The following is a 21,293-nucleotide window of genomic DNA, read 5'->3' on the forward strand; positions in this document are numbered from 1 at the left end:
GGGATGATCATTTATATCATACTGCCTGGGCTGGCGATCTTGTGTGTGGAGGTTTCAATTTTGTTACTTTGCATTATTCGAGCGGGAGGGATTATGATTTTTATCATTTCAATTATATTCTTTTCACTCAAAGACGGCATATTTGCATCCAGACAGGGTTGCGATTCTGGGATTCCTTCCGCACCCATAGAGGATAAGACATTAGACAATATCATCTTCGATAAGCGCAGAGAAGAGAAAGAGTGAGCGAGAGATGGTATCTAAGACGCTATAACGCCTGCAGATTGGGTACGCTAGAATCAAAAAAGCAAATGCATGTAACATATCGGTTAGAGGGGGCCAAAAGAGCCTCTACTGCTACCGTTTCTGTGACGGTATAGATAGAGAGGTTATTGCCTCAACCTGCTCAGAACTCTGCAAAGGGGTCAACACGGCGAATAGGCTCACCACCAATTCGATGCGGAGAAGTAGAATTATAAGCCGCGCTCCATGTGCTAGATGCCTTCCGGCTGTGTCGTCCAGACTGAGGCCCCCGGGTTTTGCTCGTTTGATCGATGAAGGCCTCCATGCGAACAGTTCCGATTGCATCGAAGAAGTTCCCCGTCCTCGCGCCTGTCTCAGAGGTACGTCGACTGACGCTGTTGGGTATGCTGTGAGTTCCAGGCCCGTGAGATTGAGCAACATACGTGTCAGAGGAGCCTCGCGTGGACTCAACCGACGGTATTGAGCCTTGACTGGAGAAGCTCCGCATCATTGGCATCCGTGGCGTGGTATTGCTTCGTTTCCGCGAATGGTTTGAGAACCGTGGCACCGTCGGAGGGTCAGCAGCATCCATAGATGGACTAGACTCAAAGCCAGTAGGAAGCTCAGGGACGGGTTCGACTTGACCTAGGAAAGATCGTTTCCCCTTGGGCCGGGGCCGGGGCCGACCCTTGGCTATCCGGATTGAGTCACGGATTGGATTGCGGCGGAGAGAGGGCGATGGGGCGGTTGCAGTGCCTTCATCCTGTGGCACGGGGGGCAGGGCAGCCAGATCATGAATACCACTAGGACTGTGACTTAGAAAAGACAATGCCGTCAGCCAGACATAATGTCGTTCTACGCTCGTGGCCGTGAACTTGAGAGCACGTTGTGGCGTCAAAATGAGAATTGATCGATTGAAGTGACTCTGTGTATTAAATCCCTTCGGCAGCGGGTTTTCGTCCTTGACGTCAAGAACGGACTGGATCATCACTGTAACCACGTTAGTCACGCCAGGTACTTATTGGGGGTCGCATAAGAGAGCACTCACACTTTCGGCCACTCTTGCCTAGCAGCGCAGGCCCACTCGTAGGCTGCTTGCTGCTCCACATGACGGCACGCTCATAGGGTGCCAGCCAGACCCAGCGCTTGTGCCTTGCACCACTGTTGGTGATATTCGCCGATACCTCATCGGCACTGCGCCCTTCCCAACTCTCTTTGTGCTCTCCAACACCACCGAATGATCTTCTCCTCCTAATGTATTTGTACATCCATTCCCCAACCATGGTCTGTGCGATAGCATCAACAACACTGGTGGGCTGGACGGATGTTGCTGTAGAATCTTGCCGTCCATGAGAAAAGGTACGAGACGCTGTTGGAGCAAAAGCTGAGCGCCGTTGGACGGCTTGGCTTTCGGATGGGGTAGTAAAGTCCTCATATGGATGTAAAGGGTGCGCCGGACTGACAGGACTGCACGACGAAGTAGACGTCGGCGACGACCGGCTTGCAGGCCGTTCTGTCTGCGCCATAGCATTCGCAGAACGCACACGCCGGAGGGTTGGACGCCGCATCACCTGCGCACGTCCACGATCGGAAAAAGTTCCAGGATTCGATGGTGTTGGACTTTGTTGACCATCACCTCGACGGGCGGGGAACTTTCTCGAACTGAGCCGGATTGGAACAGGAATAGGAGGGGCAATGTGGGAGGCACTGCTTGCACGGCCATCATCAATACTAGGATCACTGGGGCTTCGAGCGCGTGAAGTTTGACGAGCCGCGGTTCCATTGGGTACCATGGTTGCTTTGCGAAAGTTCTGTCGCCGGTGACCTTGTCCCATTCGCTGACTCCAAGAAGACCCGGGCCTGTCTTTAGATTCGTAGTCTAGGGACACTTCTGGATCACAAGCCTCTGACTTTGATATATGCTTATCAATTTCGGTCAACACACCTCCGTCCAAGCTTGAGCCGCCTTGAGTTGAGACCAGCTTGCCTCTTTTCAGCGTATAAGAAGCGAATGGTCGATTTAGGAGATCGTCATCGGTGAGGACTTCGTTGACTTTATTCGGTAACTCATCATCACTTCCCTGCTCAAAGCCAGCAAAGAGACTACTCGAGCGAAGTGGTCGTCTGAGCTTGCTTTCTGATCCCTCAGCCAAAGGACCATTGTCATTGTTGCCTGGATAAGCTTGTACCGTCTCAAGCGGCCCGGTTTCCTGATTAGCCTTGATTTCTCTCTTCTTAGACCGGGGAGGCGGTGGGCAGTATGGCTGAACAGGAAGGTCCTCGGTAACATTGTAGAATGGCAGGTCTGGTATAGCTGATGGGAGCAAGCTAGCCGGTAATTTGACTGCCTGTTGGCTTATCTTTATCTCTTCTGTTTGAATCCCAATCGCCCGGCAGTCGGAATTCGAGCTAAGACTGGCTTGACAAGAAACGCTCCTGGTTTGTGGTGGGAGAACTACGCTACCTCGAGGAGAAGGTGGTTCAGAGCAAGGGGGGTGTATGGCGATCATTGGTATCTCGAGACCCGACGCGCCCATGTCGCCAAGAGACACACTGATTCGCTGCTCATCAGGTTCCCCAACTGGTTGTTCAATTGTTTGCATGGAAGACGAAACCATCAAAACTGGTTTGGGTGCTTGGACATCGTCTAGGCTGGGCGTCCACGGAGGTGTGGGGAGGCCTGCCACGGTTTGACAGGAAGCGGATACCATGTCGATGGTGAGTGTTGATGTACTGATATCTCTCACTTGGCACGAACACCGGCTTTCTTCACTCTCACTTTCGTCCGGAGCCCGAGCTGAGGCGCCAATCTCAGGTAGGCAGTCCGATGTGGGTGACGGAGGAAGGGAATACTGCACCCCGGTATCTCGATACACGAATGTGTTTGAAGAGAATCTCAGAGGGCTACCAGGCTCCGACGCCGGTTCATTCTTGGCACCATAACCCTCCATGCTACCAAGCGAAAGCCCCAGGATTTTCCTAGCCTTGGCCCCCATGCTTATTGTGCTGGACAGCTGTGAATGTACCGAGACAGGCCGCTCCTCTGGTAGAGCCTCAGGAGATACAGATCTGAAGCCGTGGTCGAAAGACCGAAACTCATCATCTTCATCAAAAGCAAGCTCTTGAGCTAAATTCAATCCTTCACCTTTGACCACAGGAAGGTTGGAAACGCTTGCCATAGAGTAGCGTACATTGTGGTAGTCAAATTCGTCGCAATTGCCAGTACTGACACTCGTGATGCTGGTCCGGCGGCGTCCTTCGCTGCTTGACACGATGCTCGTGGAATCACTGTCCTTGCTTGTAAGCCTCTCGTTGGCGCCTGTCACGCGTTCGCTCTCCCGCGTGGGATGAAAAGAGCGTGCTTCCTGTGCTGCAGCCACCTCATTCAAGACGACCTTCAGCCGACCTTCAACCACATGAATTTTCCGTTCCAGGTTTCTGCGTTCCCGGTCCCAATTGTCCTTCTCTCGATCCCACAGCTGCACTGTCCTTTCTGTCTCCTCTTCGAGACTGCGGGCCTTTTTTTGTGCTTGCTCCTGTTTCTTGCGAAGATCTGCAATGTTTGCTAATGCTTGGTCCCGCTCCTTGACGAGTTCACTGATAGCGGAGGACGAGCCACCTTCTAGAAGCTGCAGCTGTTGCTTGAGCGAGCGAGACTCTTTCATGCTCTTCGTTAGTCGTTCAGTAAGGTTGCCATTCTCTGTACGTGATTCGTCCAAAGTATGCTCCAGACTTTCAATCGCCTTTAGTTTACTCTCCACATCTCGCCGGAGCGAAAGGATTTCTGACACCAAAGAGGCATGCAGAGTTGGGGTGAACCGCCGCGGATCTAGCGGTGAAAGACTGTCTTCCTCCACGATATCATCATAGTCGCTGAGGCCCGGGGGCGAGAAGCTGTGAATTGGCAGTTTACTGAATGAGGAGAGGTCACTAGAGTCCACTTGTAATCGAATGGACGGGGCTCTTGGGGTTGTAGACGAAAGAGTTGGAAAGCGCTTTGCCACTGGAGAGCTGGTATATCTGCTATTGGCGGCCATTGCGTTCGTATCAGAAGAGATAGCTTCGAAGAAACATCCCCTAGATGGTAACGGATCAATCAGATCTTGCCGGAATGTGTCATGCAGCATCCATGTATGCCGCGTCTCCTGAGTGGCGTAGAATAACTCCGCCGACCCCTCGATGGAGAACAAGTAGTTAGCCAACCAGCAGCTGTAAGACTCGATCAAGGAGACTTTCCGACTTCTAGACAAAAGATAGCATTCATCATAACCAGTCAGTCTTTGATGTTCAAGGGATGGAGCGAAAGGCCGGAAACATGGTTGGGGGTAGTGCGATGGCATACATTAAGCCGGCTTTCGACGCTTGCGCGTCCTCTGGCCTTCTTGAGCAATCCGTGCAGAAAGAACAGGCAGATGCGGGCGTGAGGATACTCAGCAAGATATTTGTGGTATAGAACGCTGCCCGTCACTTAGTGAGGGGAAGGGAAGGTGTTTGAAGTACGATGAGCGACGGGGGGGAGTCGAACAGGAAGTATGAAGGAACTGATGCGAAGTACTGAATCTGGTAGCAGCGCAACAGCGGCGTCGCGGACCCGGAAACACGAATGATATTTTCTTCCTTGTCTTGGTTTATCTTGTTTTGCCTTGCCTTTTTTTTGGGGAAAAAAGAAGGTTAATAAAGAAGAAAGGAAGAAAAGGAAAGAGAAAACAAAAACGACAAGATTAAATCATGTACTGTACATCCCAGTAGGTCCGAGATTCTAGCCAGACTGGCCATCTGACGGGAAGGGAAAGATTATCAGCGAAGGCGTCTGTTTGATCACACCCGATTAAGCACTAAATTGGGGCTTGCGCCTGCACAGAAACCTTGTCCGAGCTTCGGATGGAGAGTCGGCCGGTCATAGTCATTGATTGGATTAGGACGAGATAGACAACGGTACAAAAGGACGAACAACAAGTCCAACGGGGTTAGCTTCAACCAGGGGTGTTCGCTAGATTAGGGGGATGTGGATGTGGGATAATTTGGTGGAGAAGGGAAATGCAAATGGGATGAGTTATCATCGAAGGCAATCTCCACGTACCTACCAATTATTTATTAGTGAGGAGAAGTCACCAAACGACTCCACCAGAGCTTGCCACTGCTGGCTTAGAGAGCGATCCCGATCCAATCGAATCTCGATAGATAGAGATGAGGTTGTACTTGAGTAGGACGACGGGATCGGCTGAGGATGCAGGTACATGGGTTGGGAGGAGGAAGAAAGAATGTACGGACTCTACGCAGTAATCAGTATGAGTATGTAGGATCTGAAACGCTGTGACAACCTATCTTTGTTATGCTAGTAACTTAATCAGCTCTGTTGATTCAGCCAGTGGGGAATAATAAAAGGAGGCGGCGGAGGACGCAGAAGATGAAAAAGAGGGGAGAGAACGACGGCGCGCGCGCCGAAGGTGGGAGGGGGAGAGGAGGGAGAGAGGAGAGAACGGGGGGAAAAGGAGGTCAACCATCTTGCCTGTCCATTTAGGCGGAAGATCGTCACTGTCTGTTTTCCATAATCGAAAAGAGAAGGACAAGAATCACCTAGTTTCATGTGTCATGAAAAATGGATCAACAAAATGGAGTCCACGAACGAGAAAAAAACAAACGGGATTATCCACGAGCCATTAAGTCACTAATGCAGTAGCGAAGGCTGCAGGTGCTGTAGTTATTAAGACTTAAGAGAGATTCAAGAGTCAGAGTGCTAAGCACCGGTTGTGACGGGGGTTCGTGTCAAGCGCTAGGCAGTTAGTTAGTCGTGGAGCTAGATACACTACTCCGTACTACTCCGGAGATAGTTTAGTCAAGTTAGTCCGGGACCCGCTGATTTTGAGACAATTGGGCTTTTGGCACTCTACGCGGGCGTATTGAGTGTGTATCCTTTCCGAGCATCATAACTTTAGGATGATTGTATTCCAGCCCTTCTTCGTTGTTGACCAGGTTGAGCAAACTATTGTCATCTTGACCCGGTCAAGGTAGGTGAACAATGGTAATCCGTTTGCGCATAGCGTTCTGAAGGCTTACCAGATGTCAACGTGCAAGAGAGCAAGCAGCGTTGTCGTTCGCCTCTCAGTAATCTCTAGTTACAGTAGTGACTTAGTAATTCATCATCGGAAACGCTCTCAATATTGCGTCTACCCTCGAGTTGATCATCGAAAATCCGTGGCCCGTGTTGTGAACACCAATATTAAAATGGCCAAGTCCGGTATCCCTCTAACTAGCCCTATGAGTAGATATGAAGGAGCCCGGCCTACAAATAGACTCGCGCCATATTTTAGGAGGTGGATAGATCGACTTACGCTGGTGGCCCGGTTGAGCGCGTTTCGATGAGCATTATGCTGGGGCAGCGTGCCTCGTGCTTCTCAATTGATGTCGGAGTTGGAAGTATCCTGGAGGATCGAGCAAGGTCTGAGGAAAACAACGAGCATAGAAAACCAGCCGGGAAGGATCCTTGGATGTTGAGTCGGCCCAGCTCGAGCTCCCCACCCCTTTTTTTTTCGCCGTTCCCTAGTTCAGGAATAGACACCAAAGGCGACGGACGGGCCGGCGCTCAACTTTTGAGAAGTGACCCCATTCCGGAAATTAGAGGCGGAGCAGCGACAAGCCCTTGCTTAGCCTTGGTGGTCGAATCGCCGGTGTAGTTTTCCCTTTGACTGCTCGTATGCGCATGAACATGGGCTGAGTTTCACGAATCTGTCAGGCAGCGCAAATCTCGGACTCGCGGGTCGATATTAATATCATAGTGAATTATGACCTTGGCGGGCGATTGGTACGGGGACGGGAGGTTTCGCTGGGCCCTTCAAGGTGGAAGTTTCCTGTCAAGCAATGCGTCCGTTCGCATTCGATCGTCATCGAAGGGCTATGATGATGTGCACTAGACAGGTTGTGGAATTAGAGAACTTGCTTATAGCATGACTATCGGCCGTCAGTTAGCCTGGATCTTGAAATAGATGAACGTGGAGAATAAGTAGTCTGTCGCAAGACTCGCAGCTACATAGTAACTCAGGTACAGTACGTACTGTACCATAAATCATCCAGACTGGCTTTATCCTTGGCGACCCACGCGGCAAAACGACTAGCCTTTGCGCCTGGCGGACGCCGGCTCAGGGGCAAAAGCGCGCGACTTGGAACTGACAGGTCAACCGTGCACGGAAAGAAGTGTCTCGGATGCTGAGGGTTGTCAGTCAGCATTGGAATAACTGCCCACCCACTGCAATGCTGACCTCGAAGTTGTCAAAGGAAAGCGAGGATGTCTGGGTCAAACAACGAACTGGGATTGCGCCGTTGAACGCGGCGATCATTGGGTTGCAGCTGCAGCTGTCACAATCACCAAATAGAAGATGACTAATACAAGAAGCCTGCCTCCTTCTCCTCCCCTCTCTTTCTTCACTTGACCATGCAATAATAACTCGTTTTAAAGCTTGGAAAGCCATCCCGACCGACCTTCGGCCTGAATGCAGTAGGTCTTGGCACGCTAATGATCAGATGTGATGGCCCTCACATGATTATCATTCTAGTCATCAAACGAGATTCATCTTATTGCCCCCTTGGTGAGTTTCCTATTTGACCCGATGTTTCTGTGGGAGTATGGAGTGACCAACTATGGAGTACTAATCAACTCAAGGCAGGTCATTTGTCATTACTCATCACCTAAGTTAACTAAAGTTTGCTATGGACTATAACCAGCTTACCCCGCCACGTCTTATCCTTGACTCGACAACCACGATCTGGAACGTCGATGAATTGCGCTCAAGCTCGCTCTCATTAATCGCACGCGGACCGAGTAGCTTCAGATAACACTAAACTGAGCACAGAACGCGAGTGAGAAACAGATATTAGAAAACTCATCGCTACGGGAACTCAACCACGCTCTGATGGCAAACACATCAATTCTCAAAGTGCTGTTTTTCGATGTCTTTGGAACGGTTGTAGAATGGCGTAATTGTGTCGCCAGCTCTCTGAGGGAAGCTGCTGAGCGCGCATTGCGAGACCCCAAGAAAACACTCTCGTCCGCTCTGCGTGCCCGCGCGACGGCCATGTCCCCCAACGACTGGCAGGAGTTGGTGGAAGAATGGAGGGCGTCCTACGGCCGATTCACAAGAACCTTTGACTCAACCCAAGCTTTTATCTCTGTTGATGAACACCATTTCCACTCCATCCAGAAGCTGCTCCACGAGCAGAACTTGAAAGGACTGTTCACCGAGAATGAACTATGGAAGCTTGTTCTTACCTGGCACCAACTCGAGCCGTGGCCTGATTCAGTCAAGGGCCTTGAATTGCTCAACCGCCGTTTCCGGACCTGCACTTTGTCCAATGGCAATGTCTGTCTCTTGAAGGACCTCCAACGCCATGGATCTCTGCCCTTCACGGATATTGTCAGTGCTCAACACTTTGGGGCATATAAGCCGTCGCCGCAGGTGTACACTGGCGCAGCAAAGCGCTTTGGACTGGATCCCCGCAATTGTGCAATGGTGGCTGCACACCTTTATGATCTGAAAGCCGCCAAGGCCCTAGGATTTGCGACCATTTATGTGGAACGAAATGAGGAGAGTCTCAGTCCTCAAGAGATTGCTCAAGCCAAAGAGCAGTATGTGGACGAGTGGATCGATGGTGCCACGGATGGATTGATCGAGGTCGCCCGGCGACTAGGCATTCATGAGGAACCTTGACATAGCGACTACATGTCAATAGGAAAGGTGGGCTTCTCTTGGTCTTCGTGCTTCAGAGTTGTAGTAGGACAGATTGTATACAATACGGCCCCACAGGCTCAGTCGGCTCCGACATGGACTCAGTGTATCATGACACCTCTGGCATCGCAGGCACTCAATATTTACACATTCATCAATGTACTCACAAACGCAACACTATCGCTTCGCAACTCTGACCGCATGCTGTAGCATTGATTCTCGACCAGTCAAGTAGCTCTTGGTCTATCAGCGCAGGCCCAGTCATGTAATTCATGCGGGGTTGCAGGAATGACAACATCGCGTCGATTTGTCAGCGGTCAGCACAGGTTCGTAACCAGCCCCGATGTCTTCGAGCAGCCAGGCTATTTAGTTTCAAGATGACCGGACGGTTCTGATGCAGTGATCGTGATGGTCGATCGCAATCTTTGACAATTCGGTGTTATCACAATGTCTGAGCAGGTATGGAGGTTTGCATTACCTGTTGTCGAATTACCTGTTTTCGATGAGCGATCATTATTGACTTATTAGAAATCGGGCGTACACTCTCATGCCGATGCGGACGGCCACTTCAGGCGCAAACCAGCTGCGTTTCGCTCCTCTATCTCGCGTGATCCTAACGCAGAATTTCCGGCGCAGAAGGATCGTTATGTGTTATACATCAACTTTGGGTGTCCCTGGGCACACCGGACTAATTTAGTCCGATCACTCAAAGGTCTAGATGATATAGTCCAGCTAGTTGTTCTCGATCCCGAGTTGGGACCGGACGGTTGGTTCTTCTCTGGTAGATATGGGTCTGCGCCGGTGGATCCTTTGTATGGCTTCGAGAGATTAAGCCAATTTTACTTCAAGGCAGATCCCAAGTATGAAGGCCGATACACAGTCCCAATGCTATGGGACAAGAAAAAAGAGACAATTGTCAACAATGAGAGTGGCGAGATTGTCCGCATGTTCTATTCCGAGTTCGACAACCTACTTCCACATGAGCTGCGAGAGACCCGGCTTGGTGGAAGTTTCTACCCGCCACACTTGAGAGCTGAGATCGATGCAATGAACTCATGGACTTACGACAAAATCAATAACGGAGTGTACAAAACTGGATTTGCCACGACGCAGGAGGCCTATCTAGACAACCTATACCCGCTTTTCGAAGCACTGGATCGGATTGAAGACCATCTGGCCCAGCCAGGGCATCAGCCATATCTTTTTGGGAAAGAGATCACGGAAGCAGACATCCGATTGTATCCGACCATTGCTCGATTCGATGTGGCTTACTATTTGATCTTTCGGTGCAATCTCAAGATGATCAGGCATGACTACCCGTTGATTGACCGCTGGTATAGAGGTTTGTATTATGATGAGACCTCACGCACCCAAGGCGGAGCATTCAAGAAGACTACATTCTTCGAAATTGTGAGTCGGGCATCCATACATCAAAATAGGACTATCACTAATGCCATCCGATAGTATAAATTCGGGTACCTGAAGTCTTTAGGGAAGCGATTGGGCAGCCTGCAGACGATCATACCAGCAGGCCCGGCTCCAGACATCCTGCCTGCGAGCCTATAATGGCTGAGGGGAGTCATGCAAAGCGCGGAGACTAATCAGTGCTAGATGGGGCGATCAGGCGATCTCCATGTGACTAACGCACTCTTATCCCATGCATACCTTCTCATGAAAGGGTTTTATTTCTAAGAGACCCCACTCGCCATACTGTTTCACAGCTATAGAGGCCCTGACATGCTATCCTAAGTCAACGCCAGTGTCACGGAGACAGGGCAGTAATTCACATTTGTATGATCTCGATGCAGGGACAATAGGTTGCGAGGATCGTCGTGCCTCCTCTCTTAGATGAGCAGGGTGATATCCGGGGCTCGGGCTGCAAACAGGGTTCACGCTGGCTGAAAGGTCGGTTCAGGTCGAACAGGTTAGAAGTTAGACAGAGTCACTGGCAGCGTTCGAGCACTCCTGGCTAGTAGATCGCAGTGTGGTACCTAATTGTTTCAGAGTCACGGGTTGGATTATACTCGGACAGATAACTCAGTGGATTTTGTTTTCATTGGATGTCCGGTTCCGATGGCGGCCAGACATCCGAGAAGCCATGGAACTTAACTGAAACGCACGTGAGGTCGGTGCACTGGTTGGGTGCCTCGAGTGCATCGGGTGGCATCCAGGGGGTCAGTAGGTAACTAAGTACTAGGTACTAGGTAGTGATCAACGTAGGCACGTAGCGTAAGGCAAGTGGAACGGGAAAGATCCACGATCTTCTTCTTTATACTGTACTCATACTTAACTCTACTCTCCTCATTTTTCCACCCAGCGTCATCTCATCTCATGCTGCAAGCCAGGTTACGTATACGACCGGACAGCCAAGGATCAATTGATGTCGTTGTATCCATGGGAGACTTGGCATTCTAGGTATCTCCTCCTCCTCACCCCTTCTCCCCTCCCCTGATGCGATCATAGGAAGTAACTACCACCGTGCTTTTTGGTTGCATCTTCTGTGTTGACTATCCACGTCATGTCTAATTTGCCTTCGTCACTTTTACGAGATCTGCTCTTACCATACAGAGTGTAACGGAGTGGTAACAAGTCGTAACAACTGGTAACCAACTGTCAAGGTGCACGGGGAATGGCCATGTGCTCGAGTGGGCAGGGGTGGTTGCCGCAAGTCAGCGACCGTCCCATAGCGGTGGGACGCCGGCCCCTGATCCCGTTCTCCGTATCCATGATATTTTTTATCCACCCACCCTGCATATGATTATGTAGTATGTTCCTAACTTTCTTAGCTGCATATTACGACGGCGGGGTGCAACTATATCTATCAAGGTAATCAAGGTACAACAATCAGTATGAAAAGACGATGACTTATGTCTAGGGTCAGTAACTTATAACTAGGTGCATGTAGTTATCACAGACCGGCCTATTTGTTCACCCAGTGATTTTTTGCTTTCAAAAGTAAGTCCTTGCTTGTTCCCGTTTCCCGTAAGCTTCGTTGATCTTAGACCCTCGATCCTCCCCTAACGATGACATGATGGTTGATGAATGATGCAGCATGATTTATCATGGCTGGTGATCATGGATGACCATGGTAGCTGCCTATTGAGAATTAGTGCTCTCGAAATCTGCTGTCGAAGAGGACCGAGTCAGTTTATTTGGGAAAGGACACATACTAATTATCAACTACGTATCGACAGTAAAGTGACCTAACTGATTCGGGACCACGGATTGCTGCGGTGCAGTCTCCGAGAGCTAGTAGCATTCCACGTGGGATGAAAGCCGGGGCTGGGAAATTAGATAGGCGGAAGAGCTGTGGTGAACCTCGCCAGGAAACGCCGCTGTATGCTGGTTCATATTAATATTAAATTGGACCGTTATTCAGGTTCACCATTGGCAAGAGCCCAGGCTAACTGCTTGATAAGCATTAGGTGGAAGGAAGGAACTCTTTCTGCCAATCGTGTCTTCCCTCAACCAACGCTGCTTGTCGGCCTAGCCGCCGATCCAAATCCTAGGCTCATCTGCCTCCCCTTTTGAACATTCATCCTCCATTCCAGCAGAGTTGCCAATCAGTCAGTCAGTCAGTCAGACTGGTTGGGTTACCGGAACTGGAACAAGAACCTCCCGTTCTCACACTATGGCTCGGCCCGACATCTGTTCCTATGTTCCGGCTGCGCCTCAAGTTATCGCTGGTACGTAAAATCCCTGTTAGGAGTCGATTCATAGATAGTAGCAGGAGACGCGGTAAATTGAGGTGATAAAAGCCTAGTGCCTTCCAGAAGCAATTCAATTATTTTTCTGGAAGCTCATCAGGTTGGAGTACCTTCCGTGTACCGAGTACCGATGTGATAATAGGGGTTAATTGGGACCCACCGGGCTGCTTAGCTATCACGGATTATCCTTTTCCTCGGGAGGCCCAAACTAGACTGGACTGGCAGAGGGTTCGTCAACTTCGCCTAGACGTCATATACTTAGAAAAACTGCTGCTGAGCTTCGGCTCTCCTCAGTACTCAGGAGATAGGCAAAGGGAAGTGCGTAGATACATATGGTATGGCAGCAGCAGCGGCAGGATGAGAAGTGGGATGGTATCCTGTTACACTCTATCTAGTTTCCTTTCTTGTCCTCACCTCCTCATCGTTTCATGTCGCTTTTGCTACCAGAGAAAATTCTGGCACGATTGCGACTTTCTTGGAGGCTGGATTATTCTGGGACCGGGAAAGTTACGCTTTGGAAATTCCGATAATCAGGAAGATGGGTTTTAGTCTCCTTCTACGGGGCCGCGGAATATTCTACCCTTCTCCCCGTAGCACTTGTGTGGAACAATGATTTCTAAGGACATCGCCAACAGTGAAAATCTCCCTGCTGCGCGGGACGGATGGATCCTCGCCTGTTTTGCATCGGTTGATCCAGACGATAGCCCGTAATTGCTGTATACTTGAAGGCATCCATCCAAACCTGAGACACATCCCGAATCTCTTGCTTGCCACCAGGTCAATTGACCCTGTGCGATCTAGAGGGTGTGACAAAACGTCCTGAAGCACGGGTGATACCACATCAGGCTTGAGGCAAGACACATGAGTCTGGAATGCGATTCCTGACCGACCGGGTGTAGTCTAATACCACCGATACCACGTCTTTTCTCTGTGTGTGGGGGGCAGCTATGAAGTTACTAGTGCCGTTGAGCACCCACTTCGTGTCTACCCGAAATCCTCCGGAAGAATACTTACTGACTGCATGGTTCATACATTCTGCATACTGGGTACTGGGGAGGCTTGCAATGCGCTCAGAAAAGAAAGAAATCGCGGTGGGGGCAGGGGTTAACACATGGAAGCAATGTTCAGATCATTGGCGCAGGCACCGATGGGAGTATCAATCGGTCAAAGCAATGATGATCCGACTGAGGAGAACATCTATACGATGGGTTGGAACCTTGAACTCTGTAGGGAAGCCTCGGGCTGTCTAATCGGCCTGTATCAGGAAAGGAAAGATTCTTAGCAACCGGACTGAGTTCAAACATACTTGTGGTCTAAGTGCAAGCCAAGAGTGAAGTCTTGGAATCTCGAGTCTATCATGTCTGAGTGAGCGATTGCTGTTGTAGCTGGTTTGTTCCATTTCTCAGCTCAAATGTGTAACAAGAGCCAGGGGGATGCTTGGATTTGAGGCAATAAGAGACTTATACAATTTAGAATCTTCCATGAGAGTATGATTGAAGCGCAGCGTTGGCATCTAGCAATTGTACTATTGCTATGCTATGAGAGTAGGAGACATCTCGATAACTACTGCGTGAATAGATAATAGGTTAAAACAGTCAACAATCCTTTCACAGGAGACGGATTATTAGAGGGATATTGTATGGTAATGTATTGTACTGGCAAGCCGAAAGTGGCTGCATGCAGACTGCAGACTGCTAGCAGAGGACTGTAGTGTACTGTAATGTATTGTACTCCGTGGTCAAGTCACCTTGCACAGTTTCTCTTCTTCCCCCGGGCCTCTTATGATACCTGCCTGATAAAGTAACTGTACAGTATGTACATAGGTAGGCAATTGGCACACTTTTTACTACTCAATACTTACTTAACTTATATTACATAGTTAGTACTCCGTAGTCACAACGCCACGTCCGACTTCTGTTTGCTTAACCTCCCACATTTCCTCTCTCCTCTTTTCCCTCTCGTATCTTTTCCCTTCCTAAACCATATTCCCCTCCACCACCACCACCACCATCACCCCCCTCTCCCCTTCTCCCCCTACGCTCCCCTCCCCTTCCCCTAGGGACTCGTCGTTTTATAGCTAGTGCACCACAGCTTGCACCGAAGTCATCAACCAATCTTAAACAGACTAAACCGCGGTTGTTGTTCTCCGGCGACAGGGATCACGGTCTCCGCTGCTTCATTTTTATCAACCAATATTTCTCCTCTGTTAACCTCGCCTCTTTGCTTTCTCTACTCTCTTTCTCTTGTCAGCTTGATTTGTTTTCTCTTCAATCATTCCTTCCTAACCCTACATCCCGATTAGTCTACCTTTAGTCACATCTTTCGGTCGTCTCTACCTCTCCCTCCCTCCCTCCCTCTCTCTCTCTTCTTCCACTTACTTCTAATCACCCCTCTCTACCTCATTGCTCCCTGTTTTCTCAGCTCTCCTGCTGCCCTTCCCCTATCTCTCCAGTGTTAAACCAGGGACCTCTTCATCCAGCTGCGGAAGGTCTTGGATCGAGACAGAGATCTATAGGTTAACCCCCTCCCTCTCACACTTCTCCGACTGGCCAAGCCTTTCTTGCGTCTTGGTCTTGCGCATATACCCCTCTCTCTCTCTTCCCGCCAACTCAATTCAGAAAGTCGTTCGTTCTACCTTAAGCTCATCTGCGCAGGCTGACTTCTCTGCCAATTAATCCCTTGCTGACAATTCTTCACTGCAATCTCGCCCCTCTTCTCACGTGGTTAGCATTCATTGTGAAGCACCCGTAATCTCGAACTTCATCGTCATCTTTTTTTTGTCTCGCAACTTGTGCGAACTTCACTGATTCCTCCTTAATCTGATTACTCCCGCTCCACTTCCACCACCACCACCACCACCTCCTCCTCCTCTTCTGGGAAATTTCTCCCCCCTCCCCCTACTCTCCCGCAATCGCTTTCCCACTCTCCCCCGGTTCACGCGGAGTAACGGGTCAGCCAATCGACCAAACTCCGCCCGCTTGCTTGTACCCTTCTGCAACTGTGGGTGGCCGCTTACTTGAGATTCCTCGAGTCAACTCGGAACTTCTCGTCGAACTTCAACCTCAGTCTCCTTAATTCACACCCGTTTCTCAGACGCCCACATCACCACTTTCTTAGAGGTCGCCAACGCAACTTTACCAGCAATACGTCTTTATCGCACTGCTACTCAAAACCTATTCCCATCACCATATCAATTGACCCGGGTATGCCTCATTTAGTATTTTTACTCTCATAATTTCCTTGCTCTTCCCGAAGTCTTGCCGTGGACACTTGTTGTTCGTCTCATTTCTTGGGTGGGTATGCGAGCTTGGGCAGCGGTCTCAAAGCTTTGGTTTTCAGTGGCTAATCGCACTACCCAATTAGTTCTTCGGACCCCCATCGTTTCGCAACGCTCCATTTCCGCGTCCGTGCTCGCCGTGGAGCCCGCATACATCTCTCTCGCCTTCGCCTTTTAATTTCTCCCTTACTCTCTCTACAATCGGCAGTTCTACCAGAATACCGCTTTCTGGCTTCTTCACCTTACGCCAGGTGTCCTGAAAAAAGGGATCAGACTCCTTGCCCACGGAAAGGATACTTAATTCATCATGTCGGGAAAAATGACACTTTACAAGCTGGTGGTGCTCGGAGACGGTGGTGTAGGGAAAACGGCTCTCACGATCCAGGTTAGCTGCTACTATAAATGCCTGCGCTCAACCTCGGCCAACTGACCCCCTTTCTTCCGCTCTAGTTGTGCTTGAATCACTTTGTTGAAACCTACGATCCGACCATCGAAGATTCCTACCGTAAACAAGTGGTCATTGACCAGCAATCATGCATGTTGGAGGTGTTGGACACCGCCGGCCAGGAAGAGTACACAGCACTTAGGGACCAGTGGATTCGCGACGGAGAGGGATTCGTACTCGTCTACAGCATCACTTCGCGAGCTTCCTTTTCCCGCATACAGAAGTTCTATAATCAGATCAAGATGGTGAAAGAATCAGCCAACTCCGGATCGCCCTCAGGTGCTAGCTACTTGGGCTCGCCCATACACACCCCTTCTGGCCCTTCGCTCCCTGTGCCTGTCATGTTGGTCGGCAACAAGAGCGACAAGGCTGTCGAGCGCGCAGTTTCAGCACAGGAAGGACAGGCTCTCGCCAAAGACCTCGGGTGCGAATTTGTCGAAGCCTCCGCCAAAAATTGCATCAATGTGGAAAAGGCATTCTACGACGTCGTGCGCATGCTCCGTCAGCAACGTCAGCAGCAGGGCCGCTCGCAAGACCGGCGGCCGACAGGAGGAGCCCGTGATCCTGGCCCCGAATATCCTCGGTCATTCCGACCTGACCGCAATGGCAGTCATCGACGTCCATTCAAGTGCACAATCCTATGATCTTGGCAATATACAAACATGCAGCCGCCTGGCTCTATTTTGGACCGTTCAATACTGGTCTAGACCCTGCAAGGAAGCGCAAGACACAATTGCCGAGAATCAGGGCCGGGGGCGGGCTCAAAACCTTCCGCACATGTGACTTTTCTTACGAAAACCCGTTCAATTCAACTCACGACATCTATCTATTATCGTACTCTTACTCATATTGGCTGCTTGACGCTTCGCCGGTCTTCACGGCCTATATGAGATTGCAGCCTGCAAATCATTTCCGTTTGCTATGTTATGCTGTATCGAAAGTACCTTTTTTTTTTGCTACCATGGGTGTACTTTGTCCCACCAATGCAGGCAGAGCATCAGGATATGCTTGATGCATGAATTGCGATTATCTATTCTCTGTGTTGTACGCGGGTGATTATTTTTTGGATTCTACCGCAGGGTGTATTGACTACAGCAGGGTGTTGTGGTTCAAAGGGTTGCGGATCTAGGAGCTCCCAGTACCAAAGAAAGATTCGCGCTTCATGTGCCCTCTTTCTTGTCTGTTATCTGAGCTCTTTGGCAATAATCTGCGTGTGGTTCTCATTCTTCCTGTTCTATTCTTATCTTGTTATTTCTATTGCTATTGTGGTTCGATGCCCGTTGGCCCCGCCCCAACCTGGATATGAATTCTGCTTTCAACTCTGCTTCACCATGGTGCAAGGCAACAGCATGAAAGCAGCCGACAACCTTACAAATGGATGAAAGCCACATCAGGGTGGTAGAATGTGATGGGCGCAATGGAGATTATTGGTGGACATGGGATTTCAATGAATGGCTCGCTTGGAAGCCAGCAAAGACATGGCAGTCGACCATTTAGCAGGCATTGCGATATGATACCCTACGGCTGAACTCTTACGAGTTGTGCTTTGTTCTGTTCCCCTTTACTTTATTTCCTTCCCCCCCCTCCTTTCCTCCTCTATTTTTCTCCTTTCTGCTCTTAAACCATTGATTTTGCTGTGCTCATGTTGACGCATCTGTACCCCCACCAAAAGACCAAAAGAAGACCCAATAAATTAAATGATAGAATGCAACGTGGAAATGACACTATGCTCTTCACGAGGTGTCCCTGATCATCTGAGGCCAGGGACGTTATACCCTCCCACAGCTTCTATTGTCTACATACTATATCTGGGATCTACTCAGTCTCTCTCTCTCTAGTGCGCGTGCAAATCTAGTGGTTCTGCCTCATAACGCTGATCTTTTAGATCACGCAAGCAAGCAAGCAATCACGTTCTTCACTGAGAGACTGCCTTTCTACTTACGCAGGAACAAGTTTGTCGGATCTCTCTTCAAGGTCTCGGGCGCTTCCGATGGCGTCATGCAGCACAGCTGCAAGTGACATGCTAGCCGTACCAGGGTCAGTGGTCAGGCCATTATACTATGAGCAATAAATAAGGTAACCCGAGGATCTTGCCTAGTGGGGCCGATTTGGCTACAGCCCATCGAGACTACCAGTAAGTTAGTTGCAAGATGGGGAGATCTCAACAAATGACAATTGCATCCATCACCACCAAATGAGGAATGGCAACTTATGCTCTGGAGTATTACTAACGGGGGAGAAAACGCAACTCCCCTAACCCGTTGTTGCAGACGGGGAGGATCTCTGGGCAAGATCGTACTATCCATTCGCCCTGCAGCTCTCTAGGTACTGTACATCATCGATATCTTGCCTAGGTGCCCCCCCCCAAATGCACGTCGCAATACTTGGCGAACCCTGCGACATACGACTAGCTATCTGCAGAAACTGTGGGGCTTAGGTAGTCTAGGTTTCAACACAACTTCATTCTGAGGCAGTCACCCGCAGGAAGCGTTTTGCACCAGTTTGTCTAGGCGCTCTGCTTCTTACCGGTGAGAGGAGATGAGTTCATGCCGGCATCCCCTGCTCTTCGCCTTTCGCTTTCGTCTTTCTTTCCCTTTTTTTTTTTTTTTTTTTTTTTTTTTTTTTTTTTTTTCCTGGTTTGTCATTTTAGTTTGTCTGTGTGGCTAAGGTCACTTTGTTAGCCCGATGCTCTAGCTTAAACATTATAGTCCCTAACGAAGGATTTTACCATGGAGACGTTTGGTTAGGGTTGGAGCTGATGCCGATCCTACGGGCCGCCATGCACTGCGCGCATTTCCCTCGCCTGTTGAATATTCTAACAAGAAGTGGTGGTGGTGGTGGTGGTTTCCAGCACGGATAGCTGCAGTTTTGACAGCGGTCGGTCAGTCTCTCCCAGTTCCTTTGCTTTTTCCTTGTCTCGAACTTGTTCAGGCGGTGTGTGTGTGTGTGTGTGTGTGTGTGTGTAGGTAAGGGCGAGAGTACCTTAGTATCAGTAAGCCATCCAGGGAGAATTTGAATGAAACGCTTTAATCCAGGAAATTTTGGGCCAGTCCTTTCTCTTTTTTTCCCAGGCTAGTATTGCGGAAAATGCTAGACGTTCAGAAGACCCATGGGACGCTCACGGAAGACTGCGTCGAACAACTGGAACTCTTGTTGGGGCGCTGATGAAAGGAGGAAAACCCCACCCAGATCACAATTGGATGAGCACACAGGAGATTGTACATATATGCCCACTTGATCTTGATCAACGAGGTGACTGCTCGAGGCGAAGCACGACTTAGATGTAATGTAGGTCATTTGCATTGCAGGCTGCCTACCTAGCCCCCCCCTCCCCCCCCCCCCGACGAATTCGTACGACAGTGCTGAGCTACCACTTAACCTGAGCTACTGCTTGATGACGGTGGGGATGGGAATATCTAGATTTTGCATATTTCTTGTCCCTTAGCGGTACTGGGGCACCGTATGGCAAAGTCTTGTTGCGCTCTAGCAATAAACAAAGCGGGGCCGGGGGTCAGTCGGCCACGCGGGAAGTGGTAGTGGAGATACCATCAGGACGCAGGACTGGTGCTCAAGGGAACCCGATCATCTGGATGAGCTTTATGTGGCTACGAGAGCTCTGGTGATGACGTGGAGTCGGGATCGAAGGGCGGAGAATCAATTTGGTTTTCGACTTCTTTTCACTTTGGACAATTTAGGTCAATCGAATCAGTGGTCCGAGGAACATGCCTCACACATCGACATTAAAATTATACACAAGATGAGAAGGGCTGATAGAAAAAAAGGGAGGTGGTAAAGACATGCAAAGCCCAAGCCCAGGGAAATAGATAATATGTGTCATCGAAGTTTGAAAGGGGAAGAAAAAAATAAAAAAAAAAAGAACGCAAGCCATCATAAAAGAATCAAACCAAGTTATATGGCAAGTCATGAGAGGGAGAGGAAAGAAAGAGAAAAAAAGATATTCACACAAATACACCAAAAACATGTCAAAGTCAGAAAAGACACGCGAACAAAAGAGACCGTCCTTGCCAACATCCCCGCCCATTTACCAATCAGTTCAGTCACGTACGGCGAGATCAGATCAGGCATGTCTTCCCTCCCACTGCAGTCGGCTGCCACCATCTTGCGTCGCCTTCCTTTTTTCTCTCTTCTTTTCCCTTCAAGGTAGAACAACAGAATTCACGTGGTTGATTGCAGCTGGAGGACGATAGGAGATACATCATCGGAAATAGCAGTAGTGATTTGCATTGAAATGGATTAGATTTTGTTTTCTGCTCTCTTCATAGTCCGGGTATGGGCCCGGAGCGAAAGATAGGATGTTTCGAAAAGAAGAAGAGATAGGGGGAAGCTTTGGGGCTTCCTACAACCACTCCATCAGTTCGGTTTATCCCTTCTTGCCCGGGTCATCTAGACAACAAGAGCCGTCCCCCTTTTCAGCATTTCAGGTACACTGAAAGGCAGCTTACAACAGGTAGGCGACGAGAGCGAAGACGGTGGCGAGACCGGCACCAGCGCCGACGGCAGCACGGGAAGCACCGCCAGTGAAGACGGGGGCGGAGGGGCTGGTGGCCGAGCCGGAGCTGGAACCAGTGCCCTGGGCGGAGACACCCTCGGGGGAGGAGCCGGTGCTGGAGGAAGAAGAAGAGCTGGAGCTGGAGCTAGCGCTGGCCACGGGGCTGGCGGAGGCGGAGGGGATGGGCTTGGAGGAGGAAGGACGGCCGGAGGGGATCACGGGGCGGGTCGAGAAGATTCCGCTGGGGCCGGGGGTGGGCTTGACTCCCTGGGGGTGGGCTCCCGTGGCTCCGCTGGGAGAGGAAGCGCCAGCACCGGGGGATCCGGAGGATCCGGAGGAGCTGCCGGAGGAGCTGGAGCCTTCATTGGGGGAACCACCGCCAACGGCAGAA

General features: G+C 50.1%; 5 protein-coding genes across 5 annotated transcripts in view; 3 read left to right on the forward strand and 2 right to left on the reverse strand.

Annotated features, from left to right (window-relative positions):
* Positions 1 to 406: 406 nt before the first annotated feature.
* ASPACDRAFT_22558 (putative nuclear migration protein) lies at positions 407 to 4,280 on the reverse strand (the record flags this gene model as incomplete). The annotated part of the gene is made up of 2 exons (XM_020199130.1): positions 407 to 1,233; positions 1,292 to 4,280. 2 exons carry the CDS (start codon positions 4,278 to 4,280, stop codon positions 407 to 409), a joined length of 3,816 nt encoding a protein of 1,271 aa, XP_020059689.1.
* A 3,870-nt stretch (positions 4,281 to 8,150) lies between these two features.
* On the forward strand, positions 8,151 to 8,945 carry ASPACDRAFT_21591 (haloacid dehalogenase, type II; the record flags this gene model as incomplete). The annotated part of the gene is made up of 1 exon (XM_020199045.1): positions 8,151 to 8,945. The coding sequence occupies one exon, from the start codon at positions 8,151 to 8,153 to the stop codon at positions 8,943 to 8,945; it is 795 nt and encodes a 264-aa protein (XP_020059690.1).
* Positions 8,946 to 9,410: 465 nt separating this feature from the next.
* On the forward strand, positions 9,411 to 10,529 carry ASPACDRAFT_38972 (uncharacterized protein; the record flags this gene model as incomplete). The annotated part of the gene is made up of 3 exons (XM_020200529.1): positions 9,411 to 9,422; positions 9,492 to 10,373; positions 10,428 to 10,529. 3 exons carry the CDS (start codon positions 9,411 to 9,413, stop codon positions 10,527 to 10,529), a joined length of 996 nt encoding a protein of 331 aa, XP_020059691.1.
* Positions 10,530 to 16,254: 5,725 nt separating this feature from the next.
* Positions 16,255 to 17,036, forward strand: rasB (Ras small monomeric GTPase RasB; the record flags this gene model as incomplete). The annotated part of the gene is made up of 2 exons (XM_020202258.1): positions 16,255 to 16,332; positions 16,398 to 17,036. 2 exons carry the CDS (start codon positions 16,255 to 16,257, stop codon positions 17,034 to 17,036), a joined length of 717 nt encoding a protein of 238 aa, XP_020059692.1.
* A 3,760-nt stretch (positions 17,037 to 20,796) lies between these two features.
* ASPACDRAFT_1884957 (putative GPI anchored protein) overlaps positions 20,797 to 21,293 on the reverse strand; it is a gene marked incomplete at its 3' end in the record, with an annotated part of 2,764 nt that continues 2,267 nt past the window's right edge. The window contains exons 4-5 of the mRNA XM_020198383.1: positions 20,856 to 21,194; positions 20,797 to 20,818 (exon numbers count right to left, since the gene is read on the reverse strand). Of these exons, the coding sequence (XP_020059693.1) occupies positions 20,797 to 20,818; positions 20,856 to 21,194 (361 nt within the window). The remainder of the gene's footprint in view (positions 20,819 to 20,855; positions 21,195 to 21,293) is intronic.

This window comes from Aspergillus aculeatus, assembly GCF_001890905.1.
Source record: "Aspergillus aculeatus ATCC 16872 unplaced genomic scaffold ASPACscaffold_2, whole genome shotgun sequence".
Lineage (NCBI taxonomy): Eukaryota > Fungi > Ascomycota > Eurotiomycetes > Eurotiales > Aspergillaceae > Aspergillus > Aspergillus aculeatus.